The sequence below is a fragment of the Diospyros lotus genome, chromosome 6, assembly GCF_014633365.1.
Source record: "Diospyros lotus cultivar Yz01 chromosome 6, ASM1463336v1, whole genome shotgun sequence".
Taxonomy (NCBI): domain Eukaryota; kingdom Viridiplantae; phylum Streptophyta; class Magnoliopsida; order Ericales; family Ebenaceae; genus Diospyros; species Diospyros lotus.
The window spans coordinates 5787576-5804404 of NC_068343.1; the positions used below are offsets into that span (position 1 = coordinate 5787576).

Consider the following 16829-nt stretch of genomic DNA (forward strand, 5'->3'; position numbering starts at 1 on the left):
TGTTGAGGTCCTTGAGGATATACGACCGCTCTTTCCAGCAGTGGGCCCCACCAATAGCAATAATTGGAAGAAGTATTTCAACATTATTGTCAAATAGGCCCCTCAAATACATTTTATATATGCTAAAAGGCCCCACCGTTGCGTAACGATTATGATTATCTTTGTGAAAGAATCTTCACACCTATAAATTGGTGTCACTGTCAATCATGGCCATTTTCAAAATATTTTTAGTCGTTGTTAAGCTTTAATTTTTTTTTTCAAAATTTGATAATTTATTCATATTTAAAAACCCCTTATTAAGTTATTCTCAATTCTCCTCTATTTGGTTTACTAAAAAATTATTTTATCTTATAGTTCCAATCATAGGAATTGTTATTTTTAATAAAAATTATTTCAAATTTGTCTCAAAAATAATTTTTTTATGCAATAAAATATTATGATTTGCTCAGAAGTTATCAATGATTTGCTTTTCCAATCATAATAAATAAAGAGTGAATTAGTTGAACTTTCAGTTTCAGTTTCTTTTTAATTGTTATGGACTCGTTTAAATTTATTAAAAATATTTATTGGAAACATGAAAATAATTTTAACCTTTGGGGGAAAAAATGAAAATATCAAAAACTAGAGGGGTGCTTTGGGGAAATGTTTCGAAGTTGTGGAGGGCAATTTCGTCAGTTCAGAAACTTGTACTCCGAGAGCCTTTTGAGTCTGAAACGTATATCGTACTCTATCCGTATTTTACTGCCACATGGTTGGCGTGAACCTCATACTATAAATACAGCCCCCATAAATGTAGATAGATAGAGAATTGTCGAAGTCTCCAAGTTGAAAAGACAAAGATCAAGGATTCACTTCGCCGTCGCCGATCACGGACTTCTTCTGGCAATCCGCAACCTTTGGATTTGACTGTCTTTGGGTACTTCGAATTATACTTTTGTGATTTTCCTTCCATCTTTAAGCTGATCGTAAGTTGCCTTTACTGTTTCGGCTTTCTGAACAATGGCGGCTGAATTTGATTGATCGGTAAATTCTATATGAAGTAGATGCTGGATTTTGATTGTCAAGACCTTGTTTGAAGTTGTGATGTATCATGTGTTGTAGGCGAGAACTGGGAATGGGGATGGAGCAGGAATTTGAGTGGGCTGAAGCCCAGAAGATTGAGATAAGCGTGGATCTCTTCTCTGTAGCCAAACAGCAACTAAAATTTCTTGCAGCTGTTGATAGGAACCGTTGGCTTTATGAAGGCCCCGCTCTTGAAAGAGCCATTTTTAGGTAATTTAGTTTAATTAAATTAGTCCATTTGGTTATAAAGTGTGTAGCTTATGCGACATTTTGGATCATTTGGCAATCATAATGTATGACTTGAAGCTTTAAATAATATCTGGAAGGGCTTATTCTCTGAACAAACACTAAGCAACCCTGGACTGCAGCTTCTAGGAGAACTGAGTTGGAAGAAACAGCCAAACTCGTTAAATTATATTCATGCGAGACTGCCTATTTATACAGATTTACTCTATGTTGCTAACCCTATTGCACAAGAGATAGAATACTAACTAAACTTAAATATGTTACAGATATACAACTACTTAAAGATTGGCTAACTAGAGTACATTATCTCTATTATTTGTTGCATATTATCTCTTATAATTTCAGCTCCTATAATTTCTCCTATTATCTAGGAGCTCTTCCTTAATCTCTTGGGACTTCAATCTTCCTTATCCTTATCTTCAGCTAGCTCCATGTGGCCGTGTCTCTTCCATAAGCTATCTTTATCATAAGATAGCTTGTTATCTCATCATCTCGAATTTCCAACACCCAGCACACCCAACACAATGGTATAAGAAGAATTAATGTTTGAATCTCTTGAAATCCTTCAAATTTGAATGCACTAGTAGAGAGCAATAAGTGAGTTGAAATCTGGCAGGTGAGCTGCTTCTGTGCAGCCGATACTTAGCTTGATTTAGAGTGAGTCAAACATTCTTAGACCATCCAAAATAAATGTCACACATAAAGAGAAAGAATAACTTGGTGGTCTGCACAGCCTTTTAAAAAATTTATAATGATTTTAAACACTTGATATGTAGAAAACATAAAACCGTGGACTTAATTGGTTGTGGTTGGAGATGAAATTGTTTAGACGTGGGAGTGAGTACTACACAAGTGGAGGGATGGAAAAGAAGCTCTATGTAATTTAAACAAAATAAAACAGATAAAGTTTGTGGGTATTACTTTGAAATTGTAATAAGTAGATGGGATGGGTCTCCCACTATATATGTTTTCTGGCTCCCTTCCAATAAGATACACCCAGCACACCTTGTATGGTCATTGATAAAAGTGACAAACCATTGGGCACCAGTCAAGTTTGAAATTCTTACTGGGCCCCAAATATCACTATGAATTAGGTAAAATGGTTTAGAAGGAGTATATGGATGAGATTGAAAAGTGTTGTGTGTTTGCTTGGCAATGATGCATTTATCACATTGAAGAACTAAACTCTCTTTATTGAAAAATAAATTTGGGTACAAACGTTTCAGATATGAAAAACTGGGGTGGCCAAGCCTTCTATGCCATAACAAGATATTAGAATTAGAAGTAACCGAAAGAGAGAGACTATGAGTGAATTGATCAAGGGAAGCCTTATTTTTTGAAAGCCAATAGAGCCCAGCATTTTCCTCAGCACTACCAATCATCTTTCCCGAGGTTTTGAAAATACAATGAGAGGGTAGAAAGGTTACAATGCAATCCATATCTTGAGTAAGCTTGCTAACAGACAACAAGTTACACTTCAAATTTGGAACATAAAAAACTGTTTTTAGTTTTAAACCACCAATACTTATATTTCCTTCCCTATAACAACAAAGGTGTTACCATCAGCCAACAACACTATTAACTCCTTGTCCCTTGGCTGCCAATGAGACTGAAATTGCTGAAAATTTCGGCTGATCTTGTCATATGGTTGGAGGCACCCATATCTATAATCCAACACTTTCTACTAGGCTTTCTAGAGGTTAGGGAGTATATTAAATTACCTCTTTGGACTAGAGTTGGCAAATGAGCCGGCCGACCCACCTTCTAGCCCAGCCTGGTATTGTAGCAAAAGGGCTGGGTCCAGATACTGCTTTGTGGCCCGCAACCTGGCCTGACCCACAAAAAATAGGGGTGGCCCACCAAAATGGCCCGGCCCACCTTGGCTTCTTTATTAAGGGCCGTGTCGGGCCCCCATTTCCCATTGATCAGCCCGCCTCCCTCGCGGACTAAGCGGGAGACGGGCCAGCCTGGCCCGGCTCGCCTATTTGCCAACTCTACTTTGGACCGAGGATGTTGTGGCAGTAGTGGCTGTATTGTCGGTTTCTTTCCCAAGGTGAGTATTCTGCAACAATCTTTGCAGGAACAACACTTGTTCAGTAGATAGGTTCAACTACATACCTTTCTCAAGTGGAGGTGTTGTTGCAACTGAAGTTGTGTAGGTTATCCTCTCTTTTTCTCTCTTACTCCTTGGCTTCCAATTTGCTGGTTTCCCATGTAGCTTCCAGCAGGTATCTTTGGTGTGAAACGGCTTGTTGCAATGCTCACACCATGGTTTATCCCTTGAAAATTCTTCCCTTTTTGTTGCTGTTGGGCCCCTAGAAAAATCTTCCCTTTTTGTTGCTGCGAGGGCTGAGCTTGTATGAGAATCGGTGGCTATGAGCATTACCCTTTTTCTTCTTTCTTCTATTCTTACTTCTGCAAAGACCTCTCGGAGTGAAGGAAGGGGTTTGATGCCAAGAAACCAACCATGAACTTCATCAAGGTCTGAATTGAGGCCTTGAAGAAAGTCGAAAACCTTTTCTTTTTCCAACATTTTGTTGTATTTCAAGCTGTTTGCTTTGCACTCCCAGTTTGGATCATAAAATAGATCCATCTCCTGCCATAGTTCAAGCAATGTATTATAGTATTCGGTCACACTAGAATTTCCCTGCTTAGTGTTTCGAATAGTCGATCTAATCTCAAAACACTGAGTTGTGTTTTCGAGATTCGAATATATTTCTTGGACTGCATCCCACACTTCCTTAGAGGTCTTGTAGAAGAGGTAAGCTCGGCCGATCTTTTGCTCCATTGAATTGATTAGCCACGCCATGATGATGGAGTCCTCAACCTCCCATCTTTGATAATCGACAGCATCTTTGGATGGTGCAATAACTTCCCCTAATAGATATCCATACTTACCTTTGCCCTTGGTTACCAAAGCAATCAATTGGAACCACTCCAGATGTTCCTGCCATTTAGCCGGTGTTGTGTAATCTTCAAGGTGTGGCTCTTGGTGGATAAGGAAGCTCCTAGAAGAATTGTTGTTCGTGGGTTGGAAGACTCGGTAGTTGTGTGGACTGCACTTTCCTTGTTCGAGTCATTCATGATTTCGGAAGTTTCAGGCTTGGATCAATCAAGCTCTGATACCATGAACAAACCCTAAGCAACCCTGGACTGTAGTTTCTAGGAGAACTGAGTTGGAAGAAATAGCCAAACTTGTTAAATTGTATTCATGCGAGACTGCCTATTTATACAAATGTACTCTATGTTGCTAACCTTATTGCACAAGAGATAGAATCCTAACTAAACTTAAATATGTTACAGATATACAACTACTTAAAGATAGGCTAACTAGAGTACATTATCTTTATTATTTGTTGCATATTATCTCTTATAATATCAGATCCTATAATTTCTCCTATTATCTAGGAGCTCTTCCTTAATCTCTTGGGACTTCAATCTTCCTTATCCTTATCTTCAGCTAGCTCCATGTGGCCATGTCTCTTCCATAAGCTATCCTTATCATAAGATTGCTTGTTATCTCATCATCTTGGATTTCCAACATTCTCCCTACAAGTTTCTTGTACAGAAAGTGTTAAGAGCTGCAGATCTCTTAGCTTGTCTTACCAACCCCTCACCCAAAAGAACTTTTATTCATTCATTTTATTTACAAAAGATAAGGTGATATTAGAAATGACTAGCAAGTTAGAATTGCAGAGTTGGCTCCAAATAGCATGATTAAGATTTGATATTTTGTTTTTATTTTGTTTGTCTAATTCGTGTCAAAGAAATGCATTTGGAAGCCTGATTGCTTTAAGTTCTTTTCTTATTTTCTCCTCTTAAAGAAAATAGATGAAGCCTGACTAAGAGGGCTGAAGCAAAGTGGCTAGCCTTCTGCTATAAGAAAAAGAACAAGCAAACAGCAGTTTCCCAGGGCAATGCGTTCCTTAAATATCATACACACGAACGTGAACTATTGTAGTTAGATTTCTACTCCATGTCTTCTATCCAACTAAAGATTTTGGTAGAAGCTTGTGATACACTGGGGTTGAGTAAGGAATTATCCAACTAAAGAGTTGTATCTTCCCAAATTTCTCATGCCAGTAGAGAATCAGTGACATCTTTAACTATTTACTTCTACTATCCGAAGAAGTGTCAAAATGTAAATGAAAATATTCTCTTTATAGCATTCTTATGTTACATTCGTTCCAATTTTGTGGGAAATCAGGCATCTAAACTATGCCTTCTAACCAGAGTTCAAATGTCTTCCCATTCATTTTGGTGCTAGCCCATTGCATGATACTGCCACTTTTTTGGTCCAATGAAATAACCTTTCTTCCATGCCAGAATTTCGATTGGCTTTTTAAGGTATTTAGCGCATTTAAGATGAAAGTTATTTTCATGATCTTAGCAATGGTCATAAGATTTTGTCATATGAATTGTAGAATTTGCAGTCTGTTGCTGAATGTTAAATCATAATCATCATCACAAGCTTTAATCCACTAATTGGGTTGGCTACATGGATTTTAACTCTACAGTCATCTATTATCCAGTTTTGTCAATGTTGCAAGGAACATAAATTCATATTTACATTTCCATTCATCCAGAATTTGTACAAGCTTGTGCTTTATGTCAATTTGATATGCGACTATAGAAAGGATGTGCTAGGGATATATTTTCCCATATTCTATTCAATTGTGTGTTTTATCTCCTTTGTGTGTTGAATAAAGTTTTTGACAAACCCAATTTCAGGTATAATTCTTGTTGGCTACCTTTGCTTGCTAAATATTCTGAGGGCCACATCATCGAAGGGCCTTTGGTTGTTCCTCTTGATTGTGAGTGGGTTTGGCACTGCCACAGACTAAATCCAGTAGGTTTTTGAACTGAACTGTGGTTCTTTTCTATCTTTAATTTGTAACTGTACATATTCATACATCCACACTTTGTCTTGCATAATAACAAGATGTGCTAATGAGCTTACACATTCAGGTGAGATACAAGTCTGACTGTGAGGAATTTTATGGAAGAATTCTTGACAGCCATAATGTGGTTTCTTCTGTTCAAGGCACTTCAAAAGGGGAAACTGAACAGATCTGGAACAAACTTTACCCAAGTGAGCCTTATGATTTTGACTTGACTAGAACTTCCATCCAAAAGGTTTCTGGAGCAGGAAAGTGTACCCAATATGATCTTCTTTCAGCTATCAAAAGGCAGATCCCATTCTTTTACCAGGTAATAAACAGGTATAATGTTGGTTTGTCTTTTCCGCAATCTGTGGAAGACCAGACAGATGCATTCTAACAATATCATGTACTTCTAAGCCATATTTTGAAAGCTATACTTTGTAGTTGACACAATTTTCTTATTTCCATATAGCTGCTATCATGCCGTCTGTGTTATTCCTATTTTTTATGCTTTGTCATAGTGGTCTTGGTGAGCATATCTACTTCAATTTAGGACTGTTTTTACTTGATCAGCGTGAAGAAATTTTACTAACTCCCACTGTCCCATGATATAGCATGTGAACAGTAATATAAAAAACAGATCAGTTATCTTAGCTACACAAGTGAAATGTTATATCTAGATACTTGGCGTAATAAGTCCAATTAGATATTTGCTCTTCTCACTGATCAAACATTTACTCGGCTAGGTATAATTTTTCAGTTAATGGTCAATCAGTAGACCCAAGGTTGAGTGAGGGTTAGCCTTTGGCTACTGGAAGCTCATTTTGTAATTGAGTTTAGTTCCTACCTTGCATTCTCTTTATCTTGCTCCAACATCCCAAGCCTCAATCCCACCTAATGGGGTTTGGCTACATGAATCTAGCTTTCTAGATAGCTCTTCCCTTATCTTGTTCCGCATGCATTTAAAAGGTTGATTAGAATGTAGCATAATATATTTAGTTTTTATGTTGTGTCTTAATTTGTTTCTTTATGACTATCTTCATGTTTGTACTCCAAACAGGTTTCAAGGCCACATATGGACAATGATCTCTTCCTTGAAGTTGCTGTGGCCAGATATAAAGGATTTCTGCATCTAATCAAGAGAAACAGGGAGAGATGCTTGAAACGATTTTGTGTTCCAACTTATGATATTGACCTTATCTGGCACTCTCATCAGTTGCAACCTGCTTCCTATTGCAAGGACCTGGTAAAATTACTTGGCAAGGTTTTAGAGCATGATGATACAGATTCAGACAGATCAAAAGGGCAGAAGCTGGATGTTGGATTTTCTGAAACCACCAAGCAATGGGAGGATACATTTGGTTCAAGGTATTGGAGGGCAGGGGCAATGTACAGAGGATCTGCTCCATTGCCAGTCACTGCCACTCCTTGTCCGTCTACAATTGTGGCCAAGCAAGTAGTTGTATCAAACGAACATCAGAGAACTATCTGCCTTCCTGATGTGAGGGTTGTTGAGGTAATTTCAAAACATTTTCATACCCCTCCTTGAACAATGTCCTGTTTCTTTTGCTCCTTGTTTGTGGTGATGGGGTATTTATAAGCTACTTGTTAATCCTCTCTTTATCTTTATCATGTTGAAGGAAGAATGGTCATCTTGACCTTTTCTCCTTTATTCTTTTGGTTGGGAGGGGGGAGTGTTGGTTGGACCAAGTGGTGGCTAAAATAGTTATCAAATTGAGGCTTTAGGTTTGTTTGAGGGGACTGAATCAGATGTGCATCTCAGCTTTTGTTTAGGTCCAAGTGGTGGTGGTCTCCTCTATCTGTCACTTGATTTAATCAAGTTGTTCTTGCCAAGCCATTTCTTTTTCCTTCAATTTTTATCTGATGATGTGGCAGAAGTTATAATCAATTTTTCCTAAATCTTTTGAATTTTTTTTAGCATTTAGGAGGAATTTCATGATGCTGCTTGCATTTAGTTCTATACTTTTCTTTGTTACATGTTGGACGGGGTTCTTATATCCTTAATAGTCATTTAGAGATGTTAACTTTTAAGTATAATTTACATTATCTTTACCAGGTCATGTTGGAATTTGTCGGTGTCAGAAACATACAAGAGGGACACAAAGGAAGCCTCTCTGTTGTATTCAGTAAAACACAGCCTGATACAATCTTCAATGCCAAGAGAAGACTAAGTATATTGTCTGAGTCTGGGGAGAAACAAGTTGCTTCTTTCCATTGTCAGCCTACTGGACATTTGCTATTTGAGCTCGTGTCCAACCCACATTCCAACTTAAAAATATCAAGGCCAGCCAAGACTTTGGGTTCAGCTTCTGTCTCTCTGGAAGACATTTTGGCCCCTGTTTCCAATCTCTCAATGGAGAAGTGGTTGGATTTGGTGCCAAGTCCTGGCACAAGAAACTCCAAGCCAATTGGTCTTCGTGTTGCCCTCTCATTTACCATTCCAACCCCAGCACCTCATGTGCTTCAGATGGTACACTCTCGGCTATTCTCAAAGAGTTCCTGCTTTTTTCCACTTCCTGGAAGGGTTCAATTGACCAAGATTTGGACTCGTGTCATTGATGAAGCTGGCAATGAGGCCATCAGTCTCCAGATGAGGTATTTTCTTATCTGCATAATGAGTTTGGCTGCATTTGTTAAAAAAGTTGACTAAAATTGACAAATAGTTGTCTCATTGATCATAGTTTTAGATATAATTTTGCACTGTAGATGTGGCTCTCCAATGGTTTAGCTCTCGGAGTTGGTTGTTAATACAATATTAGGGCGGGAAAAACTTGTAAGAATATCTGTGTGCATGACAACACACATGTTGGCCACTTGTAGTGGGGAATCCGGCCACATGAGGACGGGGTTAGTAAATATTGTTTATTTGCTTGGTTAGTTTAGCTGTTTTAATGAGTCTGATGATAGCTATATTAAGATAGACAAACTCTATTACAATTTAGTTAGTTTGTTCTAGGTGATTATGAGATGACTGGTGAACTTTGGTTAGTAGTACTTAATATTTCAAAAGAACAATAAAATCAATCATTTAACTGACTAAATCAGTATAATGAACAATGATGACATGCTATTATAACAAATCAGTAAACAATGAAATGACCTGGACGAACTTTTCAAGGGTGATGTGATGACTAGCTCAACGATGTTATGGTATTTGTGTCCTCTAAACTTAATGTCTTTTTTGCTTATGACTCTAGCCTGCATATCTGTTGTGATTTGGTGTGCTTATTCTAGAGAACTTAGAATTCACAACATATCTGAAAAGGCAGATACCATATGAAATTCAACAATCATTGATTTGATACTTGTTGAGAGTAAAAATAATAATATAAAAGATAAAGTTAACTCTCTTTGTCTACCAGCTTAAACTTCTAGACAAAATAGTGGTTAACAATTTAACAACACTGATGATTGGCTTCTTCAATACTTCTTCCTGATTTCTTGGGCTGCTACGCATTACCAGGGATTTTAAAAGGCAAAAGGGGGTAAACAACTCTACACAGAGGAAAGAGGTGATTGGCATTACAAACTCCGGAGAGACACGTATTCTTGCTGAATTTGTAGGGACAGAGTGGTCTCTGATAGATGCTCAGTGGACCCTCCAGCTTCAGAAGAGATCCAATAAAGATCACCTTTTTGAGTTCACTGGTAATAGGATGGTAAGCCACCCCTCTTCATAATCAATCTTGATCTCTTACACAAATTAAATGAGATAATGCACTTGCTTGGTGCTATGCTTTTCTCCTCTTGATAATCTTGTAACATGCATCTATGTTTAATTGCAGTAGCCAGTAGTTTTTTTTTGGCTTAGTATAGCCAGTAGTTTTTAGCTGAATAATTTTGTCCGACTTTACAATTCTTTACACAGGTAAAACTATTCCCAGGAAGAAAGCTGGATTATGAACCCAAGCATTACGAGATGCATGGAAACGAACACAATTTCATGACAGTAGTTGAATTCTCTGCAGAAGAGCCATATGGCAAAGCAGTCGCTTTGCTCAACTTAAAGTCTGGATTGTTTAAGGTACGTTTCAGTTGTTCACTTCAATATTGATTAAGGGTTGTTCTCCTGACGGGCTGTTGTTTTCTTTGCTATTATTTCTAAATGAACAGGTGAAAGAAGAATGGCTAGTGTTGCCTGGGATCATTTTGACTTTCATCCTTTCAGATATTTATAGGAAGGAGGGATTTAAAGGTTTGACCGACAAGGGAGAAAATTTGATGGATATGGATCCTAAAGAATTTGACATGGATGTGGTAACCAGCAACAGAAACACATTGGCACCGGAAAAGGCCGCAGGTTGTGGTGGAGGGTGCAACGGCGAGTGTGGAAGTGCTGTAAATGGCAGCGACCTTGGGGGTCGTCGTGGTCTCGATTCCGGGTGTGGAAATACACTAGACAGTGGTGGTTGTGGTGGCTGCGGTGGCGGTGGTTGTGGTGGCTGCGGTGGCGGAGGTTGTGGAGGTGAACGCAAAAATATAGTAAAGAGCGGTGGCTGTGGTGGCTGTGGAAGTGGGTGCGGGGATATGATTAAGACTAAGAGTGGTGGATGCGGTGGTTGTGGCAGCGATTGTGCGGATAAAGCGTATGGAAACATTGCCACCGCCACCAACGCCACCGCCACTGCTGAAATTGCAGGGTAAGCAAGCACTCCACATGGCTTGTTCCTGCTTCGTATCTCGAATAAAACTCAAAACGTATGCCAAACCATTACTTTGGTTTCGCCGAACTGCCTTTCCTTGTTCCTGCTTGGTGTATGCCAATGCGACCATGTATGTACTAGTGGTATTGTTCGTCAATAAAAGCCATGTTACGGGTCAGTTCTCATGTTGCCCTGCCCTTGTAAAGAATGTACTCCAACATTCTGTCTTCTTCTGAGTGATAAAAAAAAAACCATTTTAAGTTTGACAGGTCCCTATAAATTCGTGAATACTACTGTAAATTCGTGATAGTGACTTATTTTCAGATCATCTCCATTATGCTGGTTTGTTGTTTGTGTACTGTACGTTTGGTTGAAATATAGCAGCTACTCTCAACTTGGGTGAAGTGGGAGGAGGCTTCGGACCGGTTGGTTACCGTAGTTTATCATTTCTGAAATTTATCTTTTGATTTCTGATTATTAACTTTTGGATAAAGTATATAATTTATCCACTGAATTTGTGTTTTTTTTTTAGTTCAATAGTAACCCAACCCTGTGTAAGACGGTGAAGGGGCCATAAAATGAGATTAATTGAATGTTGAGATGGCAGACATATTGCCACCACAGTTGTAAATTTGCGTTATAATTAATAATATAATCATTAGTTATGTATTGTACCTTAATCGAAGGAGGTGTTAGGTAAAAGAAATAATAGTACATGATTTTTTTAACTTTATTTAATAAGATGTCATGTAATTGATAATACAGTTATTAATCATAATTTTTAAAATTATTCTCTAAGAAAAAAAATAAGAAACGGCAATCACAAGTCACAGGTCGCATTTCCTATGGGTTTGATGGCATTGGTTGGGCAGTTAATTCCCAGAGTCTGCCACAACTTTGAAGAAGGCTCATGAGATACAATCGCACTAACATCAACTAAAACTCAACTGTCTCTAAAATATGTCGCAAGAGATAAAAATTTTAAGTTTTTTTTAGAAGTGACCAGGAGATTAACTTTTAATGAAAGTAAAAATATCTCAATTATTAAAGATTGATTACATTTCTACTTGAGAGTGTATAAATTTGCGATCGCATCTAATTTATTCAGAGATTGAATCAAGAAAGAAGACTGATTTTTTTTAAGACTAAACAGACAAAACCTGTACACGCGAGTTATCAAAAAAAAAAAACTCAACTATCATTTGGAGCCCCACCCGTAAAAACGCTCTAATTATATTGTATATTTGTATTATGCGTGTCTTATCAGTTATTATTATTATTATTATTCTCTATGAGCTAAATAGGAGTAAAAAAAAAAAAAAAAGTGAAATTTGAGATGGGATTTCAGGATGCAAAAATTGCCAGAATATATATATATATATATATATTTACTTTCCATAAAGACTACAAATTTATGGAAAGTTTTGAGCTATAATTTAGAAAGGCAACTTAATTGACATCCAATCATAACAAATTAATTTAAAGAAGTGAAACACAAACAGAGAGTTAAATAATATAAATAATTACTAAACTTTACACTAAAAACATCACTAAATTTTAATTTATAATAAAAAAATATTAAATTTTAATTTAATATATAATTTTATAATTATCATCAATTGTTGTTAAAAGAGATAACATGATGTTTTTGTATTTTTAGTATAAAATTTAATAATTTTTTATATTTTAATACAATTTAATGATCAATTATATTATTTAATTATTCACAGTGTTAGTCGTATTAACGTCTTGTTAATTGTTTTAATAGATAATTATTAAATTATATATTAAATTAAAATTCAATAATAATCTTTTAATTATAAATTAAAATTTAGTAATTTTTTTATATTTTAATATAAAATTTAATAAGTTATTTAATATATTTAACTCAAATAGACTAAAAGGTTATTCCAACTCAAAAGAGAAAAGAGAAAAGAGAAAAGAGAAAAGGGAAAATTAAGAAACAAACCAAAGGTCAATTAGATGGTAAAGAAGTCTCAGATGCACATCCTTGCAATTAACACAATCTCACAGGAACACTAGTCCTAGAATCTTAACTAGTTCTTAGACACACACATAAATATAAAAGGAACAAAGGGAAATATTATTGAATGAAGGCCACAGTCACAAGCGAAGCATCTCAGCCTCAGCTGATGAAGATAAAGGAAGGATCACAGCAGCACTCATCTATGAGGCAACAGCAACACAAAGCCGCCAGACTGCAACATCACAAACCCCCCCCCCCAAACCATTACAAATCCACATTTGTTAATTAGCAATCAAACTGTAATTCCCCGAATAAATTAAGGGGGGGGGCATGAATTTAAACAACATTTTCTTTTCCTTCTCATGATGGGTACGGAGCAAATGTGCTGGAGCATATATGAATAAAAACAAAACAAGAAAGAATATATATATATATAAAGAGAGAGAGAGAGAGAGAGAGAGAGAGAGAGAGAGAGAGAGCATACCATCCTTCAAGGAAACCAGGTTCTCTTCTGGGAGGGGGAGCAGCATACTGGGGAGGTGCCATTACAGGAGGGCCTTGATAGTAACCTGAGGAAACGAATTACAAGACCAACCCAACAATATAACTGTTCAAGAACCCACAAGGCAAAGAAAGACAGTTTTTACCAAAAGAGAGAGAAAGAGAATTTTTTCGGTTTTAGTAAGAACTACTGAAAAATAAACGATAAATCTTCTTTGAAGACGAGAGAAAACAAGAAATCAACTGGTAAGCATAACGAGGGGAGAAAATCAAGTACGCAAAAGAGGAAAACCAAGGGAATGAACAAGGAAAACAAAAGAACATGAGAGAGAGAGAGAGAGAGAGAGAGAGAGAGAGAGTACCTTGAGCAGGGTAGGGATAACCATATTTTGGGTCACTCATGTTTGCAACCGAAAGAGAAGGATGATGGGAGAAAGGCAAGTGCAAGTGAGAGTGAGATTTGAGGAGGAGGAGGAGGAGGCTTCTGAATGAATGAATGAATTGTGATGAATTCTTTCTGATCACAAATTAAGAAAATAAAAAAATAAGAGGACTCACGCCGACTCTATGCCTTCGCTATGCGCCAGCCCCCAGTGCCGCTTTAATTTATTCTCTCTTTCTTATATTTTCCGTTTGAGCCAGCAACCTAATACTTTAATTTAATCTAAAGAGAATGCTTTTATTAATATTTATGTATAAATGTAATGTGTTTTATATAACACTTATTTATTTATATATATATATAATATAAGAATATACAAATAACGCTTTACTTTAGTATCTTAATCCACATAATCAATCAATCTGGTCTTCTCTGTTCTGTTCTGCCCTTTTGTGTTGTGCTTTTTCTACCTTTATTAACTTTTTTGGCCTCTTTTTTCAAAAGAATGATTGAAAACAGACAGAGACTTTTCTTAGAATTTGTTGGAGACGCTCCTATTTCTTTTGAAAAGGACAGGACGACACACACTTTAGTATTTTCCTTCAATTATTCATGGTCATGGGGGCAAATTGCTCTGCTTATGATGCGCTATTTTGCAAGAGCCATCGCCCTTTTCTTTTCTTTTCTTTTTTTAAAGTTTTTTAAGGGTATTTGTTTGCTGGCTAACAAAGACTAGGCAGGAAGGAAGGGACTATTTGGTGACAGTAATATGGCATGGCATGGCATGCAATAATTTACCACTCCTCCTTTACATTTACATGTAACATATGAGTGTCCAAAATCACCCACTTAAGAGCTACACTTTGACGTCCAAATTGGGGAGAGTTGTTGGGCAGGCTCCATGTTACTTACAGGCATGTAAGTAACATGGAGAGTAGAACATTTTTACTGGTTATATATAGGGTTGGGGTTGCGTATTGGGCATAGAAATAGCATCCACCGAAAGAGAGTAGAACCTTATCCAAAATGACATCACTCTTTTGGAAATCAGAATCTCTGTATCATCACCCCCAATCAAATCAATATTCAATTTAATTAAAACCAAGTTTCACCTAATCCACCATGCATGCGTGATGCCTACCTTCCCTGACCTGTTCTTTTATCTTTCCAACTAACCTCACACCTTATTTTAAACTTGATACAATCTGTTATTTTAAACTTGATAGAATATGTTACCTGAGAATCATGAAAGCGACCTTATTTCAAATTTGTCTGTAAAGGTGAAGTCCGGGCCCCCACATACTGCTCCACGTACATGGGATGGGTTAATCACGATACACGACAGCGCACCAAGTAAGAGGTACAGTATATAGTGCCCACAAGGAGTCACCCTCACAAGATGATAAAACTCTTACACTGCGACTGTCATGACTCGAATCTACATTCTTATTTGTAATTTGCTACCTAATTATCATTCGTGCTACGCCTGTGAGGGACGTAGCACGGATGATGGCATAAAAGACACTTATACCATAAATGAAATTGGTGGAGGCTGCCGATGACTGGCCCCAAGAGGTCCACAATGGCAACTGCTAGTGTCATTCATTGGAGGCCACCTCAAGTTGCCCAATGTTCGAAAGAAATTTTGAAATTTAGTCAGGAAAATAAAAAATTTGGAAAACAAAAATAATAATCAAATAATATTTCTATTTTCATTTTCTAAAAAAAAATTAAAAACATAAACTAAACACAAGATCATACCAAACGTGCCCTTTTAAGTAGACAGGCGAATGAAATTTAATTAAATATATATTTTATTCTTTTTACTTGCAAGATTTTTTTATTTATTTAAATACTTAATTTTTTTTATTATTTTAAAGAGACCTCTAAACTATATAATTTTGAGTTAATTATATCTTTAAATTTTTTATGGTTTCAATTATGGTCTTAAATTATGCAATTTCAAATTAATTACACACATCAATAGATTTATTGAGAATTATAAATTTAAAGATGTAATTAAGATAATAAAAAAATTAAAAATATAATAAACTTAAAATTATAATTATAATTTTAGTGGTGTTTTTAAAATAATAAAAGAATTAAGTATTTAAATAAAAAAATATAAAGTATAAGAGTTGAAATATGTATTTTGTAAGTGAAATTTACTACTTAAAAGGGTCGAAGGCTGAATCACATATAATAAATAAATCTCTTAATAAATAGTCAATGCAGAAGCAATCTACACCTTAAGTGCCATCTTCTTCATACCTTGGGTGGATAACAACAATAACATATATCAGAGGATAATAATATTAAGAAACAAAAATGATGTTACTGATAGACTCTTGTTTTGTCCCTCCCCTTCCAGATTTTCGAATTCATAAAAAATGTTAATAATAATAATTCAATAAAAAGCACTACTTACTTGCCGATCCGCAATTGGCGTGAGGACCCGGATTTTCTGGCTTTTCTTCGTCCCTAATCATATACAACAATTATCCACTACTTCTTAAAGGTTAATTAAAATGGGTCGGACACACGCATCGAGTCCCGGCTCCCATCCCAAATTTCTAACAATTCGGGTGGAGATGGGGCTTCACATGGACAATATTGACACTTCATTAGCCAAGCCAAAAGAAAAGAAACGAAAGCCCGTGACATGGCAAGGAGTTAAAAAAGAGTAGTAAATGAAAGAGATGGTTCTCTTTCCTTTCATGTGAGGAATGGCTGTCAATGTCATGAGCAGCTGAAAGAAAAACTCAACCCGTGCCTTGCAAATGGCCTCATTCACTGCTCTACCCCTTTATGTTCATTTGTTGATCCATCATTGCTTCCTTTTCATAATTTCAGCAAGCAATAAACAATGAAATCAGTTCCAATCTTCTGAAAAATAGTGAATCTGAAAACTATGCATGTTCACAAAATTAAGCTTCAGAACAAATTTTCCCACCCTGCAATTCTCCAGACAAAGATGCAGCTGAGGTCATAATGCCATTGTTGCGACATGGTACTGATGATTTTCTCATACTGGTTAAGCATTTTGTTCTTTAGATGTTTCGATGCCCTTCTCATGCAGCTATTTTGTTCTTTCTTTTGGATAA

The 16829-nt window shown here is 36.5% G+C and overlaps 1 protein-coding gene and 1 long non-coding RNA gene across 3 annotated transcripts; one reads left to right on the top strand and one right to left on the bottom strand.

The window, feature by feature from the left end:
* Positions 1-755: 755 nt before the first annotated feature.
* LOC127803903 (glycine-rich domain-containing protein 1-like) lies at positions 756-11207 on the top strand. Of its 2 annotated transcripts, none has more exons than XM_052340518.1 (9): positions 756-916; positions 1102-1272; positions 6040-6157; positions 6277-6519; positions 7252-7707; positions 8269-8807; positions 9676-9871; positions 10081-10236; positions 10326-11207. In XM_052340518.1, exons 2-9 carry the CDS (start codon positions 1115-1117, stop codon positions 10854-10856), a joined length of 2397 nt encoding a protein of 798 aa, XP_052196478.1. In that variant the 5' UTR covers positions 756-916; positions 1102-1114; the 3' UTR covers positions 10857-11207. The 2 variants fall into 2 exon arrangements, with proteins under 2 accessions (XP_052196478.1, XP_052196479.1); XM_052340519.1 differs by having other exon boundaries at positions 861-1023.
* Positions 11208-12811: 1604 nt separating this feature from the next.
* On the bottom strand, positions 12812-13942 carry LOC127804088 (uncharacterized). Its single transcript, XR_008023649.1, has 3 exons — positions 13706-13942; positions 13327-13411; positions 12812-13074 (listed from the first exon to the last, which is right to left on the bottom strand). It is a non-coding gene; the product is annotated as an uncharacterized LOC127804088 (long non-coding RNA).
* Positions 13943-16829: the final 2887 nt, after the last annotated feature.